Below are 15,544 nucleotides of genomic sequence, written 5' to 3'. Positions count from 1 at the left end.
AAACATTTTTATTAAAATGTGTAATGATTTAATAGCGACATATTTTTAAAAAAATTTAGAATCATGCATTTTTATATAATAATATAAATGACATTATAGAAATATGTAGTGTGGGTATGGGGCGGGTTGGGTAGTAAGGTACCCGTGCCCGAATCCATACCCACATATTTTAATGGGTAATTACCCGTGCCCGTGCCCATACCCATTTTTATGGGTATTTACCCTACCCGATATGGGGTTTTTTGTGGGTACCCATTGGGGATGGGCCAAAATGCCATCCCTAATTTCACTGTTGAACTAGCACTGACGCATCATCAATATGAGCGTCATTTCATTTAAAATTATCTTCGAATTAGCAGGGGGACCAAAATCCTCAAAAAATTAAAATATAGGGACTAAAATTCTGAATTTTAAAATAGGGGGACCAAAACTCAAAAAAATAATAACAAAGGGATCAAAATTGCAATTAAGTCTTATTATTTTATTCAATAAATTACAGATTTTAGGATGGTAGAAGTATTGCGGTTATGACTGAACCATGGTGTCGGGGGAGTGTTAATTCTAGATTGAGAGGACCCCAGAAACAAGAAGCGTACTCTACTACAATTAACGATCTTATGTTGCCTAATGAGAAGCAGTGGAATTCTGAAGCTGTTAGTTCTATCTTTGATGTGGTAGATACAGAATTAATCTTACAGGTGCCTCTCTTGGAAGATGTTACAACGGATACTTTAATTTGGAAGGAGGAACAGGATGGAAAATATAGTGTTCGATCGGGCTATCGACTATGGCGTAATGCCTTTCACCGCCATGCAAATGGGAACATTTCAGAAGATTGGAATAGTATTTGGAATATTGTAGCACCTCCAAGAGTGAAACATCTTTTATGGAGGATTTGTTCAGGTTGCCTTCCGACTCGTTCTCGCCTTCGGCAACGGTTTGTCATGTGCCCCTTGGAGTGCGAATTTTGTACTCATCATCCGGAGGACGAATGGCATCTATTCCCGTCTTCTCTTATATAATGACTTTACGGCTTTTATTTTCGACATTTGTAAGAAAGAAGATAAGAAGTTAGCGAGGAGGTTCGCGGTCATGATTGAATTAATGTGGAAGAATAGGAATGACCTTATTTGGCACCAAGAAAAGGAAGAAGCATCTAAATTGGGTCTATGTGCGTTCCACAGGTGGAATGATTGGTTTCATGCTCAGGATGTTAGCGGTAATTCTGGTCATGTACAACATGAGGTAGAGTGGAGGCCTCCGCCAATGGGTTGGATTAAATGCAATGTTGACGCAGCTTTTAATAATAACAATGGTACTACTAATAGAGGCTGGTGTATGCGCAATCATTTGGGGAATTTAATCAGTGCAGGTACATCTTGGGATCCTGGATCTCTTAGTGTTATTGAAGCGGAAGCCTTAGCCCTTAAAGAGGCTATCCTTGGAGCCATCTCGATGAATCTGAATTATGTCATTTTTGAAAGTGATTGCCAGAGAGTTACTCAAGCGGTACACTCCAACAATAAGGGCGCTTCTGAATTTAGTATTATCCTTAGATCTATTTCTGAACTTCTTCAATCTTTTCCTAACTTTGACGTTAAGTTTACTAAACGTCAAGAGAATATGGTTGCTCATTCACTTGCAAGGGCGGCCAATTCATGGACTAGACGTAGTATTTTGAATTCGATTCCTCTATGTATTGAACACATTTTATTGAATGAAAGTCATTGAGTTTGTTGTGATAAAAAAAAGGAGTAAATTGTTTTTCTAATTCATAGATCTATGTGTTTTTAAGCGAGGATGTACACTTCTTTTACTCTATGTAATACTTAAGTAGGTTAAGTAGTTTATGCAGAACATATAAAATAATTTTATATTATGCCTAATTCAGACAACATTGAATTACTAGACTGCTAACATTAAACATCAAGTATTTTTTTTGACTAAATAAAATATTCATCCGTTCCAATCGATGGAGTACATTGTTACAATACAAATTAAGAATCGCCAAAAACAAAAAGGATGAATCTGCAAACAAACTCACAGCATCCATGTTAATAGCATAAAACAGCAAATTGCATATGCCTACGAATATAACTATGACTATATTGAAATTTCTGAAATATTCATGTCTCCAGATCTGTAGCATTAATGGCACCAAAGTCATAGATAGGATCTGCACTAGATCGAAACTCGTCTTTCAACCTGAAACAAATGAACACTGCGCACAAAGACAGAAAAACAAAATACACCGCACAAAGACAGGAAATCAAAACAAACAACGACACACTAAAATGACGAAATCACAAAAAAAAAACACTAAATATATGTGAGAATCACTTATTTTAACGAATAGAGAAACATGAACGATTTGGAGGGGTGATTTTGAATCAAAATCGATCCTAAATCACCCCTCTCTAGGAGATACAGAAGAAGAAGAAGAAGAAGAAGAAGAAGAAGAAAAAAGTGACGACGGCTAGGGTTGGGGAGGAGAAGAAAAGTTAGTTGTATTCTTAAACATCAAGTATTTAAAACTCATATTTTCTTTCCTTCAATTATTATTATGTTTATTTTACAATATAGCGACGAAAGTTAAACACTAGATACCGAGAAATGGATACTGTAAATTTGAATGTGTCACATTATATCAAATGTTTATACAATATTTTATCACTAGAGTTGACTAATTTCAAATGGAAATTCAGGTTTTGTTTGCAAATTTGGAGGGGGAGAGAGGAAAAGACTTTCAAAAATAAAATTTTAAAAAAATATAAAAAAATATTTGATACTTTTTTAAAAAATAATTTTGTTTAAAATAATAAAAGAGTCGTTATCATTACTATATATCTAAATTCTCCAAAGCCCTTCTCTTCCCCTCCAAACTCGCAAACAAGGTTAGAGTTATTAAAATATATTTCTCAATTCTCTTCTTCCAAATATTTCAAATGAATTGAGAACTAAGTTCCACATTGCTCTCCCCTCTCCGCATTACACCCCTATTTCTATTAGTTCCCTCCAACCATAGCTAATACACCCCTATTTCTATTAGTTCCCTCCAACCATAGCTAATTCAAAACCTTAGTCAGATAACATAATCAAATTTTAAGACACGTCCAAAAACCTTTTGAATCTACCACACTCGTCTATTAAAGTAAATTTTAATTTTTATTATTAGATTATATTAGTACATAAAAATATTTTCATTAAATTAAACTTATTAATCTACATTATTTTTAATCTATTTAAATGTATTGAAATAAGATACCATAAATAAAGTTGAAATATCTAAAAAGCCATCATAAATATGAAAATAGAATTTAAATTCTCACATATCATAGTGTCAGTCTATTTAAAAACATTAATTCACTTAATTACAGAAGTTAATATAACGTATAAAAAATTTTAAAATGTCATATTCAAGTTCAAACGACATACGCCTTGAATATTTTTAACCTTGTTTGGCCCGATCTATTTTCATCTTTATCTAGACAAAAAGAATGTAATTTACTCAAGCAGCTGTTAATTTAAAACAACAGAGCCAGCCTGATCCATCTAAAATACAACTGGCTATTTTCAATAGAAAAGTTCTTCAAAAATAGACCATGAAATGAACTTCTGTTTATTGAAAGATTAACTAATATCCACTGATTATCCATCCAAGTTTACAACAATGAAAAAACAGTTAAATCTATGTGTTTAAAGGACACTTTCTCGCCATTGGATGGGAAGGATTCCCAGTCTCACATCGCAGGTGTCACTAAGCTTCGTTCGGAAAAGTCCCTGAAAATCTCTTATGAATACCAGTCAGGAATGAAAGATCATGTTTCAGTTTCTGGTTCATCTTCAACAGCGTCCAATGTTTCATTAATGTAAGCCTGAGCTTCATCTAATGCTGACTCTTTTGCGTCAGCAGCATACAAAATCTTCTTAATTGCTACCGATATCTGCATAATATAACAGGTTACATGTGCATTGATTTACTCAAATTATTTACATCACTGCATAGAGTACTACATAATAGTCCAATATGTTCAAAATTCAAATTCAAATAATAATGATCAAACCAATTGGATTAATAACCAAGATCTAGACATGCATTCTTCACATATTTGTAAATACATGAAGTTGTAAGCATTTTCAATACCAAGTACCAACACATAACACATTATCAAGCTGGACCATATTCAAAGAAAACATGTACAATTATAAGAAATGTGGCAGGGGTTACAATCCACATCATATTTAAAGAGGGAGAAACACCAAATAGTCATAGATGTGGTTGTAGAAGTAGAAAACAAAGGTAATATTCCAATGTACAAGTTCGCAAAGAGGCTGGACGAGTGGTACCAAATATTTTTTTATCAAACACTTCTGCCATCTATCTTTCCCTCATTTCCAGAGGATTGAAGGTATTTAGGATATTTCGGTAAAAGAAAATTCATTTAAGGTAGACATGATCCCAAGCATACTAGAAAGGAAAAGACCTCTCAGTTTAGAAAAATAAAAGTAAAACCAACTAAACTCAAGCCGGAATTCTTACAGGTTCATTCTCCAGTTCTGATGCCTGACAAAGAATTTCTATATCTCGTAGTTTTGAAAAGTAAAAGTCTCTTTCTTTTTCCAAGAGATCCACCGAGAGTTTGAGATCAGTAACCTGTAAAACAAAAAGCAAAGAATAAAGTGAGTAATGAACAAAACAGAGGTAAATAATGTTTTCATTAAACTATCAAGTGAAAAACTTAAAACGTTGATATCAATACAAGAACTAATAGATTGGTAGATAATTGACACACTGAAAGCACATTCATGTATATGATATTAGGGTCGATCATCGGGAAAAAATAACATAATGCATACATTTACCAATTTCATTACTACAGAATTATATCTATGTCCATAAGCTTCTTTGCCTTGTACTATGCTTACGCAGTTGGACCTTTCGATAATGGTACTATGGTAGCATTCACAGCAAGCCTAATTTTCAAAGTCATACCTGCTTGGACAATGCCTGAATCTCTGCTGACGAATTTGCCCCATCTGATCCGCCACTTGACCTTGAATGCTTAGGCCCTGCAATCAAATGTAAATTAACCAAAAAGGAAACCCAATACATACCAGTTTAGGATCAAAGATACCAATAAGCCAACCTGAGGTTCTATTTAGACTGAGTGCGTCGCCTGAACCAGAATTATTCGTAGTATATGATTGAAGCGACTTTGAGCTCCTTAAACCCTTATGATTTCGGTCCTTTCCACCCTTAACCCTGCGCTCCACAGGATTGTAGTTCCTACAGGAAAAACAAAAGACTTTGATAAAACAGATATACAGCATGAGAAAATATATGCATCGCATAGAATTGCATATTTAAATATTAGAGAAAAAATGCATGGGATTTATATCATTCAAAGCAATTACATCAAAATTGAGATGATAAAGTATTCCTTCAAATATTATCATAGGCATAGGAACGGCAATCACTTACAAAAAAAAAGAGCAACGGTAATCAAAGTTGTTTAAAGGATATGGGGAAACACATAGCGAGTAACATACTCATTCATAATGCCACCATTAACAGAATCACAATATCGTTTCAGCCATTGAAGGAACTCCAAGTTGTCCAAAGGACGGCCTTTAATAAGCCTGCTAACTTCAATATGCTGCGACAAAGTAATCACATTAGCTCAACAAATGCAAGAATCAACTATTAATTGTGCCAGAGTATTTTCTTATACCAGTTTTCATTCTCCAGTAAAATTATAACCCGGAGATAAATTCATGAATAACTTTCCCACCCGCATTAAAGACATGCAATGCAATCAATGAAGCTAGGATAACACGACCCAAAAATAACAATTAACTAGTGATGAGCATCAAACCAAGACCACACCCCAACCTTGCACACCATCAAATCTCTTACGCAAACTTAACCACCCTACCTAAAGAAACAACAGTAAAAAATTGTCGAGCAGAAATGAAAGCATAAGGATATAATTGGGGAAGAGTAAAAAGTACGACAACAACAAACAACTAAGCCTTATCCCACTAAGTGAGGTTGACTACATGGATCAACTTTCGCCATAATGTTCTATCAACATGCTTCTATCCAAATTATTAATCTCTTTGTTTGCCTTCTCTCCATCTGGTCCACCTTCCTTAGTACAGAATCTACCGGTCTTCTCTCTACATGTCCAAACCACCTAAGTCTATTTTCCACCATCTTCTCCAGTATAGGCGCTACCCCGACGCTCTCTAATATTTTCATTTCTAATTATATCCTGTCAAGTCTTACTACCACACATCCACCGCAACATCCTCATTACTACATTTATTTTATTCTCGTGTTGATTCTTAACCGTCCGACATTTTGTGTCGTACAAAATCGCAGGTTAGGAAGCGTAAAAAGCAGAAAAGACATGAATAATCTCCTTGAGTAAGGAAATATGTGCGAACAAAAGGGGATTTGGATAGACATGTCAAATAAATGTTTATCCAGTAAACTCTTACTGCGCAAGAGATTATATATAAGTTGTCCATAACCCAAGAGTTAATGGAGCAAGGACTTATTGATCATACATTGTGGACAACCTATAAAGCACGGATACCCTGAAAACGATATTGACATTGACACAACCATGACACCGATAATAATTTGAAAAAAATTAAAAAAATTAAATGTAATCACAAGTGTTGGTGCAGGTGTCTGACTCGGACCCGCACTTTTTCAGAGGTGTGGGTGCTACATAGTGAACAATTTATGTAGGTTCTCATAGTGAGGGAAGAAACAAATACCTTCTCAATCTTCAACTTGTTGAACACTTCCTGTAGAACTTTATAATTTTGAATCATATCATACTCATTCTTGGCATCAAAGTTCACCTAAAATGAACCCTCAAAATTATAATTTATTGTAACAAATATGAAATATCATAAGAGAAAAATGAAATTTAAGGCAAAGTCATGTTGCCACCTTGTGCATCGGCACAACCCCGGGATACGTCATGTCCATCATCTGGCATTGCACAGCACCAGATGCAGCCTAGCAATGAATGGACACAAACACATGGCATAAGCATGGTGAGAAGAAGAAAATACACTTTCATAAACTAATTTTCTTTCAAATCATCATTGTGCCCCTTTTAAATAACAAATAAACCTAGAAAATAGGGTAAAACACAATGTGCTATTGACAATGGTATTACCTCTTCAATGCGAGAGAGATTAAGTTGAAGACGATTATTGATCCAAGTCAGAATCTCATTCCTACCGACAAAGTAGGCGCTATCCATTATCCCTATACTCGTCGCCATTTTTTCTTCTCAGCACAAACCAAAAAACAAACAACAACAGAAAAAGAAATAATAAAAAAGAGGAGAAAGAATTTTGTTTCTTAATTTATAATAATAGAAAAATGGTAAAGATTTTTCTAGGGGCGAAATCTCGGGGGAGGGGTTTCTGTTTCTCTGTCTGTGTGTGTGAAGTTTAAAACAAAAAAATTATTTTTTGTTTTATATTTTTGGGAAAAATGAGAAAGGAAGGGAATTAAATGGACGGTGGAGGATTGAATTGATTGTGGAGAGAGAGGAAACGGTAACGGGAGTGGAAACGGGAATCCAAAAAAGGAGAGAAGAGAAGAAACCGTACTAAAAGAGGGAGCTGAGGGAGGAAGAAAAGTAATGGTGAAATGAAAATGAATGTGGGTGGGGTGGGGGTACTCTCTCTTCCGACAGCTGTATAAATATATAACGCTTGCTTCTGCTGCTTCCAATGGGAGGTGGGAAACCACTTTTTAAATTATTTTTTTAATTATAACAAATTAATGATATAAATCGCATAAATTAATTTTCGGAAATTACATTTTTATTAAAATGCAAAAAATAATATTAATAGGAGGACCTCATTATTTCGTATAGAAAAATCGACTTAGTCAATAGTTATGTATCGACATTTGATTGTGAGTTTATATATTTGAATTTGTAATATCACATTTATTTATCTTTAAGAAATAAAATTTGTGTCGTTAGAAAAACTATTGATATTCATATATAAATAATTTTAAAAAAATTGTGATTAATTTTAAACTATTGATATCTTCAATGAATAATATGAAGATATCTTTGTAGGTGTTTTTTTTAATGTTTGTAATCTACTTTATTCAAAATTATATTTCGATATCATAAAATAAAATGAATAAAGCGGAATAGAACACTGTGAGATGGTTTTTTTAAGGTTTTTTTTAAGGTTTAATCACTCACAGTTGCACAACATTCTCTCACATAAGTGTGAGTCCCCTACATCAAATAATAGGATATGGATCTAGCTTCCGCTCTCCCACCAACGGGACCAATGTTCCAAGACCACAAGAGAGGAAGGCGCTACATCTTAACCCAAAATCTTAAAATGTTACGAAAATGAATCATCTCCTATAAATTCAACATTCTATCTATTTATAGGTAATAGAAAATTTTAATTATTCACACTTGTACTCAACAACATCGAGCCATTTTTGAAAGATTGTAGAACAAAATATGGTATAGAAGCTAGTTTAACACACTTAATTTGTGGTTGAAGAAAATTCATATAATATTTATTACAATGAAACCATAATAAAATTTGATCCATATGAAAAGTCAGTCACACTCAAATCATATTTAATCAACGTGAGATTTTTAAAAAACTTAAAACGCAAGCTCAACTTACATAAACTTATTGAAAAAAAGTTTATATTTTTGGGAAAACTTGATCCATATGTTATAAGAGATAATAATACAATGGTACCGATTAGGGAAAAAGTGGTTGAGAGGAAGTGGGATTATTTGGATGTGGTGGTGTTGTCTTATTCTAGATGGGGTAAAACTAGTAGGGGGCATTTTAAGTGATAAAATCCTTATTTGGACTATTGTTTAACGTAAGGGGCAAGTGGAGGAGGATAATTAGTTAATTACGACATTAGTTGGGTCAGGTCAGATGTTATTATTTAACTTAATAAACTAATGTTTAAAAGACGGAACAGAACATCCAATAGGTTAACTATGCTTAAATCAAATGATTAATTAAAGCATATTTTTGGAGAAAAAAAATGTGGGGAGAAATGGATTGATTCAATCTGTCATAGTTCAACTTATATATAACAACCAACAGTTTCTTTCAATGTAAATCATGATTAGAGAAAGAAGCTGTTTAAATTTAGCAATTTATAGTAAACAATTCTTTTAGTTTTGATTATATGACACGATGTCATTATAATTTTCAAATACGTTAAAGTGAAGGTCTTTTGCCGTAAAGCTTTATTTTATGATACTTACACGTAGGTTTAGTTGGAGATATAATCATCCTGGATTACAAGTCACTTGTAAAATTAGATATGGAGTACTCAAAAGTTTTTATGTGCAAGATTTCCACTAATAGTAAAAAGAATAAATCTACCTTGGATCTTCTACTTACATTGATTAGTAATTTTGATTCAAACTAGCGGGATACCCGTGCGTACGCACGGGTACTGGTACGGGACGCGAATTTGTTTTTAATACATAATAAAAATGAAATGAAAGAAAAATGAAATTGTAAAATAAAAAAAATTGATTAATTTATTTTTTATTTAGAAGATAAATTAGTAGTAAAGTTGTTAGTGTTTATTACAATAATAATTTTTGTCATATACTAAAGTTAGATCAGTAGTAAAGTTGTTTTGTTTATGTACAATAGTATTATTTTTCTCCTTAGCGGTTGGAGCGGTTGGAGCGGCCAGGATTAACAACTCTGGTAGAAAGCATATAGGAATGAGAGATATAATTATCTCAAATAACTTTGAACCCATTGTTTAATATCAGAGATGAGATGAATGTGGTAGAATTCTATTGATGTATAACACTTAATATTAATCTCTATATATTATTAACAAATCATAATAATAAAGTATCAAATTTCATATTAATAACAAAGATGAATGTGCATGTGCTGGAATTCCAGTCTGATGCAAAGTATTGAGTAATGACTTGATGCATAATAGTAATAGTATGCATTCTTTAATAACGAACTGGAAAATATAAATGTATTAAAACCATTAATTTTTTTTCGAAAAAGACATGAAAATTTAGTAGCCATTAATCTTCATCGTCACCATCGTCATTGGAATCATCTTCATCTTCATTTTCTTGCATCATTGGCAAACTAACCTCTTCACCATCAACTTCATCATCTTTATTTTCCTGTAACACTTCTTGTTCCTGATTCGAAAGTATATTTGTTGCAACGTGATTGTGGCCACCATCCTTGTAAGACATCAATTCCTATAACCTGCCACTACCACTCCTCCTAGTCTTCCCTAAAATGTTTTGAAGGGCTGCAAACCCTTCCTGAGAGTTTCCCGTTCCTTTGAGCATGACCCACACTCTCACTTTTTAAATTTCATACATGATTAGCGTCATACTACATATCTAGGCTTCTAGGTATTAAAGGTCATTAATTAACAGGAGAAACAAAAACACTGGCAAATTAATGTCCCCAAATAACTGCGGCAGTATAGCATATGAAATGCTCTTTACCTGAACAAACCAATTTGATACTTTCTATTCTATTCTCTTAAATTTAACACTATTCTGCTATTTGCTTTGCATAAATATAATATACCCTCGGCATCTTTTTCAAAGAATATAAATTGTGAAGCACTCAACAAATCTTTTTTTCCGATTTAACATGAATTAACACTTAACGTGTCAGGAGAACTCAAAATACACATAGAAAATAATTGACAAACCTGCAGCTTCCAATTGCTTCTGAAGTTCTTGGCATATTGCATCATTTTCAGCCTATAAGGTAAAATCAATAAAGAATGAAAAAGCCATAACATAACACTATTTGTTAAAATTAAACGAGCAGCTATAAACTATTGCCAAACAATAATATATAAAGACCAGTCAGTGAGCTGAGAGTTTCTTAGTTCTTACTTGTAATTCCCCGTTTAAATGATAAAGAACCAAGGTGAACAAATTAAGGCTAATTTAATGACGACAATCAGTGTTGCAACAACATCTGTACAGACCAGGTCGCAATGCGAGTGCGACCATTATTTAAAACCATGATCATAATAAGAGGAGCATGAACCTGGATGGATTTGCCAATAGTTAAGGATGTTACTTCAGCATGGATAAAGTCACCAATCACATATGGTTTCAAATGATTGATGCTAAGTTGAATTTCTACAACCCTTTTATAGCCACAAGCAATATGTGCTCCAATACTTGCTAGTGCTTCTGCTATCAATGCTGATACACCAGACCGGATAATCAAGTTTCTATCAAAATTGTTTGCTGCTGCAATTACGGTAATAGAACTAATATCGGTTATAAAAGAAAATACCTTCATTGTCATTATCTGCAGAATAGCAAAACAGTTGTGAGGATAGGTTGCAGACTGAAAAATCTCCGCTTCATAAGAACAAACCAGAAACAGCAGAAAAATAATAGTACGTTAAAATTCTGTCAGGCAAGAGTGCCATATAGCCCCGTTATAGCTACCGTTTGACATACCTGCATCAATTTACGGATAATTGTTATCGGGTATCCAGCGTTGATTAAGACTGCCATGTAATTACGCTTTTGAAATAAACTGACATCCATGAGAGGAGAACAAAGTAACCCTACAAACCTGCAGCATCAAAACAACAGAGCCTGTAACACACAGCATGTGTAAAATATTTCTCTTTGAACAAAAACTTGTATAGGAAATAGTCTTCATCCATTCTCTTGAACTTGTAAAAAAAACTATTCTCCTCGATAGGAGTTTCTGGAAAGGTTTTAAAACATTAATGGACAACAATCTAGATAAATAATTCATTCAATTAAACTTGTGTTTCAACCCTATATTAAAAGAGAAGAATACTGCAAACTGAAAGCAAGAACATATTAAAGAGGCGAAACTTACAATGTCTATCCAGAAATATGCATCAAGTTGCACGTTTGTGCCATTAATTTTCCTTGATTAAATTAAGGTAAAGTAAAAGTTGTACCCTTGACATATGAATCAATAAGATCCAAACAGCATAATCAATGATATTTTTATTTGTTTCAAGTCAAATTGAGCCATCAAATGTTCAGCAGTGAAGTTAACTTCAGTCAGACAAATTACCTCATCATTGTGTGATAATCGTCATAGGAATTTGGAAGCAGATCACTTGTTAATAGTACCAATCAAAATGAATTCATAATTTCTTCCTCTTTGGCATCGGGGATATCTTCAATGAATATTGAATCAAATTGATAATCGGCTATACGCTCCACCTGCAGCTTTCCAAGACTATACGTGAGTCTTGTTGAGACACTCATTGCTAGAGATCTAGCTCGAGACTACCTCCACTCATCCTCTGAGGTTTCAGGCTCCAAACTTCTAATCCTTTCACCTTCTTGAACTAATAATCCTTCCCCTAAAACCAGCATCATCATCATCAGTCAATAAAACAATCTAAAAACACAACCAAATCAACATCTTAATATAGTGCAATACAAAACAGTTGAAATGAACATGTCCTTACAACAATGTAACATCATTAAGTTACTGCATTCCTGAAATAACAACACAAAAACTAACAGATGAAAAACCAACAGGATCTGAACCACCACTACGCAAAATAAATTTGCCAGGGAACCAAACATATTCTTGATTCACTATTCATGCATCGAGCCGAAATCCTATTTGCTGTTTGCCGCTGCTAAGAAGACTTCCACACAAAACTGGACACTCTACATGAGAAGCCCTTCTATGGAGACTCAAACCAAAAACAAATCCAACCACTTGTAGATTGAAAATTACACATAATAATTACACATGGAAACTTCAACATTTAGATTAGTCGAGGTATGTAATTATATTAATCAATAGGGAGTCAAAATGACATGAAGAACTTTGATGCAAGAAGATTATAAGACTGAAATAATTTTAATAAGCATTTAAATTACCAGAAAAACAAACAACATAACTGATACACCTTAATATATTTTAGATTAAAACCAACGATTAAAACCAAATGAAAGAGAAATGATCAAATCCAGCTAAACTCGCAATCATAGGCGGTACCGACTCTTGCTTCGCTTCTGCTGCTAGTTAGATCATCTCTTTTAAGTTTCATCCCTTTGGCCATAATAGTTTATATCCCGAAGAGAATATATAACCCGTTATTCAATGATATTATAATCTATAGAAAAAAATATATGAATAATTGAAATGAATCTCTTACTAATTCATAACTTCAAAATATCAGGCCCAAACTCTTAATCCTTACTGATCTGCTGCTCCTTAACAACAGCAAGAAGACTAAAAGTTCTCAAACTTGTTACAAATATAAGTAAACATCAATTTTTTAAAGAATACTACTTGGAGCCACCAGCTAGAGTTAAAACTAATTAGCCATCATACACCTATACTGAGTCAAGTTTCAATAGGAACTACTAAAGTTTTAATTGCTCTTATTCATACAGCTTAACATAAAAATTGTTAGAAAAGCCTTGATTCTTACAGTTTAGCAGCCATTCTCGAACATAAACCTGGAACACGAAATAAATTAGATTACTTAATGGATGATAAAATTCAGCCTCGATTCCGTAACAACATTATCAAACAGAGAGTCTAGAAAAGCCGAGGAAAGAAAACAAACCATGGCCAAAACTTCATCTATCAATGTGCCTCTCCATGAATTAGACCAAAAAGTAACATCTGAAAAGTAGGAAACAACTCTTTCAAGTAGGAACCAAAAAGAAGGCACCAAAAGGAAAGCATACAAACATGAGATTTCAAAACAATTTCAAGTTTAAAACAAAATAAAGAACGATTGAAAAAGCTATTTACCTTTTTAGTAAAGGTGACATCCCATATCTGGACATGGGAATTGTTCAAACCAATGGCTAAGTGGCGACCATCGGGAGCCCACCTAACACTTGTGACAGGACCATGTTCCTCATCCAAGGACCATGTTCCTCAATAAAACCTGCAGCTACTACTTATCTTTCGTTGGTTTCTGAAGTGATGCAGCAAGAGCATTAGTGCAGTAAGAGCATCTAATATCCTCTTTGGCATTTCTTCGAACAGTACACATGCATCTATAATATGACTTTTCATCCCTGTTAAAAAGAGAAGTAAATTCAATCAACAGCAGTATAAATTATATTGATTCGAATATATGTCATATTAATTATGCATAAAGTACATGACAGTTAAGTAATTATGCGTAAATTATGCGTAAAATCAAATAATCTACCATATAAAACAAAAGAACTAATTATACTAACAGTGAAGTTCATGGTGCAAGATTCATTCTGGGTTTCCATGTTCCAGACAACTTCGCTCTCGACTCCGGGCAACCTCATCTCGGAACCTGTACGGGATACGTTCAGGGCATCACTCAACAATTCATCAGTCAATTTAGTCCCAAAATCAAGTGCAAATTCAAAGTTATATAAATGAAAAATGAAGTCATATGCACTCTCAAACTTTTCGAACAGGGCAACATCAAAATACTCATGAAAAGCCCTACAACAACACACAAAACCAGTCCTATAAGCATCAAACCTAATCCATACAGAAAATGCAACCCAACACAAAAATTTAGAAGAAGAAAAGAAGGATGATATATAAACAAAATTTTTTTGGAACTTGGAACTGTTATTGGAAAGTTAGTCATGTTTCATATCAAGATAGCAAGCTTACGAAAATTCCCAACCTGCACTTGACGAAGCAAAGCCGACACCGAATATGTTCCCACCATTAAAGGCAATTTCAAAGATGCTGCAAAGACAATTTCAAAGTTGTACCTCAACAACAATTAATGCAATCAATATATGATTTGTTTGAATCAACAAACCAAAGGACCAACCTTGTTTACGACCAACAACAACAAAACATTGATTTTGTGGACACTATAACAATAAAACAGCAACAATGTTCAAACCTTCATCAAAAAATAATTAACAAAACATTGTAAGCAAACAAAAAAAAGTCACTTCGTTGGCAAATCGAAAATAAAGGTTGAAATCAAACTTGTTTCAGAATACTCACCGGCAACCTCTTCGACCGAACACCGATGATAAATCTATAAAATTAAAACCGTAATTTTCCCGTTATTGAACCCTAGCCACAAAACCAAAACCCTAATTTTAAACACAAAACCAAACAATTCAGAAATAGATACAAATCGAAGAAATTTCATAACCGACACAAATCGAAGAAATTTCATAACCGATACTCAGAACATACCTTTATATACTCCAAATCTTCCCTGCACAAAATTCACCACAAACCCTAACATGAAGAGTGACATACAATAACTACAACATCTTCAGTAGTTTCGAAGCTCCGTAAGTTTCCGTGGACATACCAGAAACGCTCCAAGAGTATCATAGAGTACCATCCGGTTTGTAAAGAAGAAAGAAAGAAAAAGAAAAGGGAAGAGAAGAAACGTGAGAGAAAGTGAGAAAGGAAGAGAGAGAGAGAATGAGAGAAAGGACTGAGAGAGAGAAGAAATTGAAATTTTGAATTTAAGATAGTGAAATACAGCTAT

General features: G+C 33.7%; 2 protein-coding genes and 1 long non-coding RNA gene across 15 annotated transcripts; 1 reads left to right on the top strand and 2 right to left on the bottom strand.

Moving 5' to 3' along the window:
* Positions 1-527: 527 nt before the first annotated feature.
* On the top strand, positions 528-1,731 carry LOC131659316 (uncharacterized). Its single transcript, XM_058928523.1, has 2 exons — positions 528-937; positions 1,185-1,731. Exons 1-2 carry the CDS (start codon positions 528-530, stop codon positions 1,729-1,731), a joined length of 957 nt encoding a protein of 318 aa, XP_058784506.1.
* A 1,865-nt stretch (positions 1,732-3,596) lies between these two features.
* Positions 3,597-7,721, bottom strand: LOC131662565 (microtubule-associated protein RP/EB family member 1B-like). The gene is made up of 8 exons (XM_058932379.1): positions 7,200-7,721; positions 6,968-7,036; positions 6,790-6,876; positions 5,551-5,657; positions 5,148-5,287; positions 4,994-5,070; positions 4,541-4,654; positions 3,597-3,944 (listed from the first exon to the last, which is right to left on the bottom strand). The coding sequence occupies exons 1-8, from the start codon at positions 7,305-7,307 to the stop codon at positions 3,819-3,821; spliced, it is 828 nt and encodes a 275-aa protein (XP_058788362.1). The 5' UTR covers positions 7,308-7,721; the 3' UTR covers positions 3,597-3,818.
* A 1,524-nt stretch (positions 7,722-9,245) lies between these two features.
* LOC131662564 (uncharacterized) lies at positions 9,246-15,544 on the bottom strand. 13 transcript variants are annotated; one of them, XR_009301670.1, is made up of 10 exons: positions 15,241-15,540; positions 15,043-15,134; positions 14,861-14,935; positions 14,277-14,772; positions 13,837-14,108; positions 13,646-13,704; positions 12,124-13,535; positions 11,526-11,643; positions 11,356-11,423; positions 9,248-11,261 (listed from the first exon to the last, which is right to left on the bottom strand). It is a non-coding gene; the product is annotated as an uncharacterized LOC131662564 (long non-coding RNA). The 13 variants fall into 13 exon arrangements; XR_009301676.1 differs by having other exon boundaries at positions 9,249-11,261; positions 11,356-11,370; XR_009301673.1 differs by having other exon boundaries at positions 9,246-10,805; positions 11,101-11,261; positions 11,356-13,535; positions 15,241-15,544.

The sequence above is a fragment of the Vicia villosa genome, linkage group LG3, assembly GCF_029867415.1.
Source record: "Vicia villosa cultivar HV-30 ecotype Madison, WI linkage group LG3, Vvil1.0, whole genome shotgun sequence".
NCBI lineage: Eukaryota > Viridiplantae > Streptophyta > Magnoliopsida > Fabales > Fabaceae > Vicia > Vicia villosa.
The sequence above is the reverse complement of the archived record's forward strand: the minus strand, read 5'-3'. Positions and strand labels throughout refer to the sequence as shown.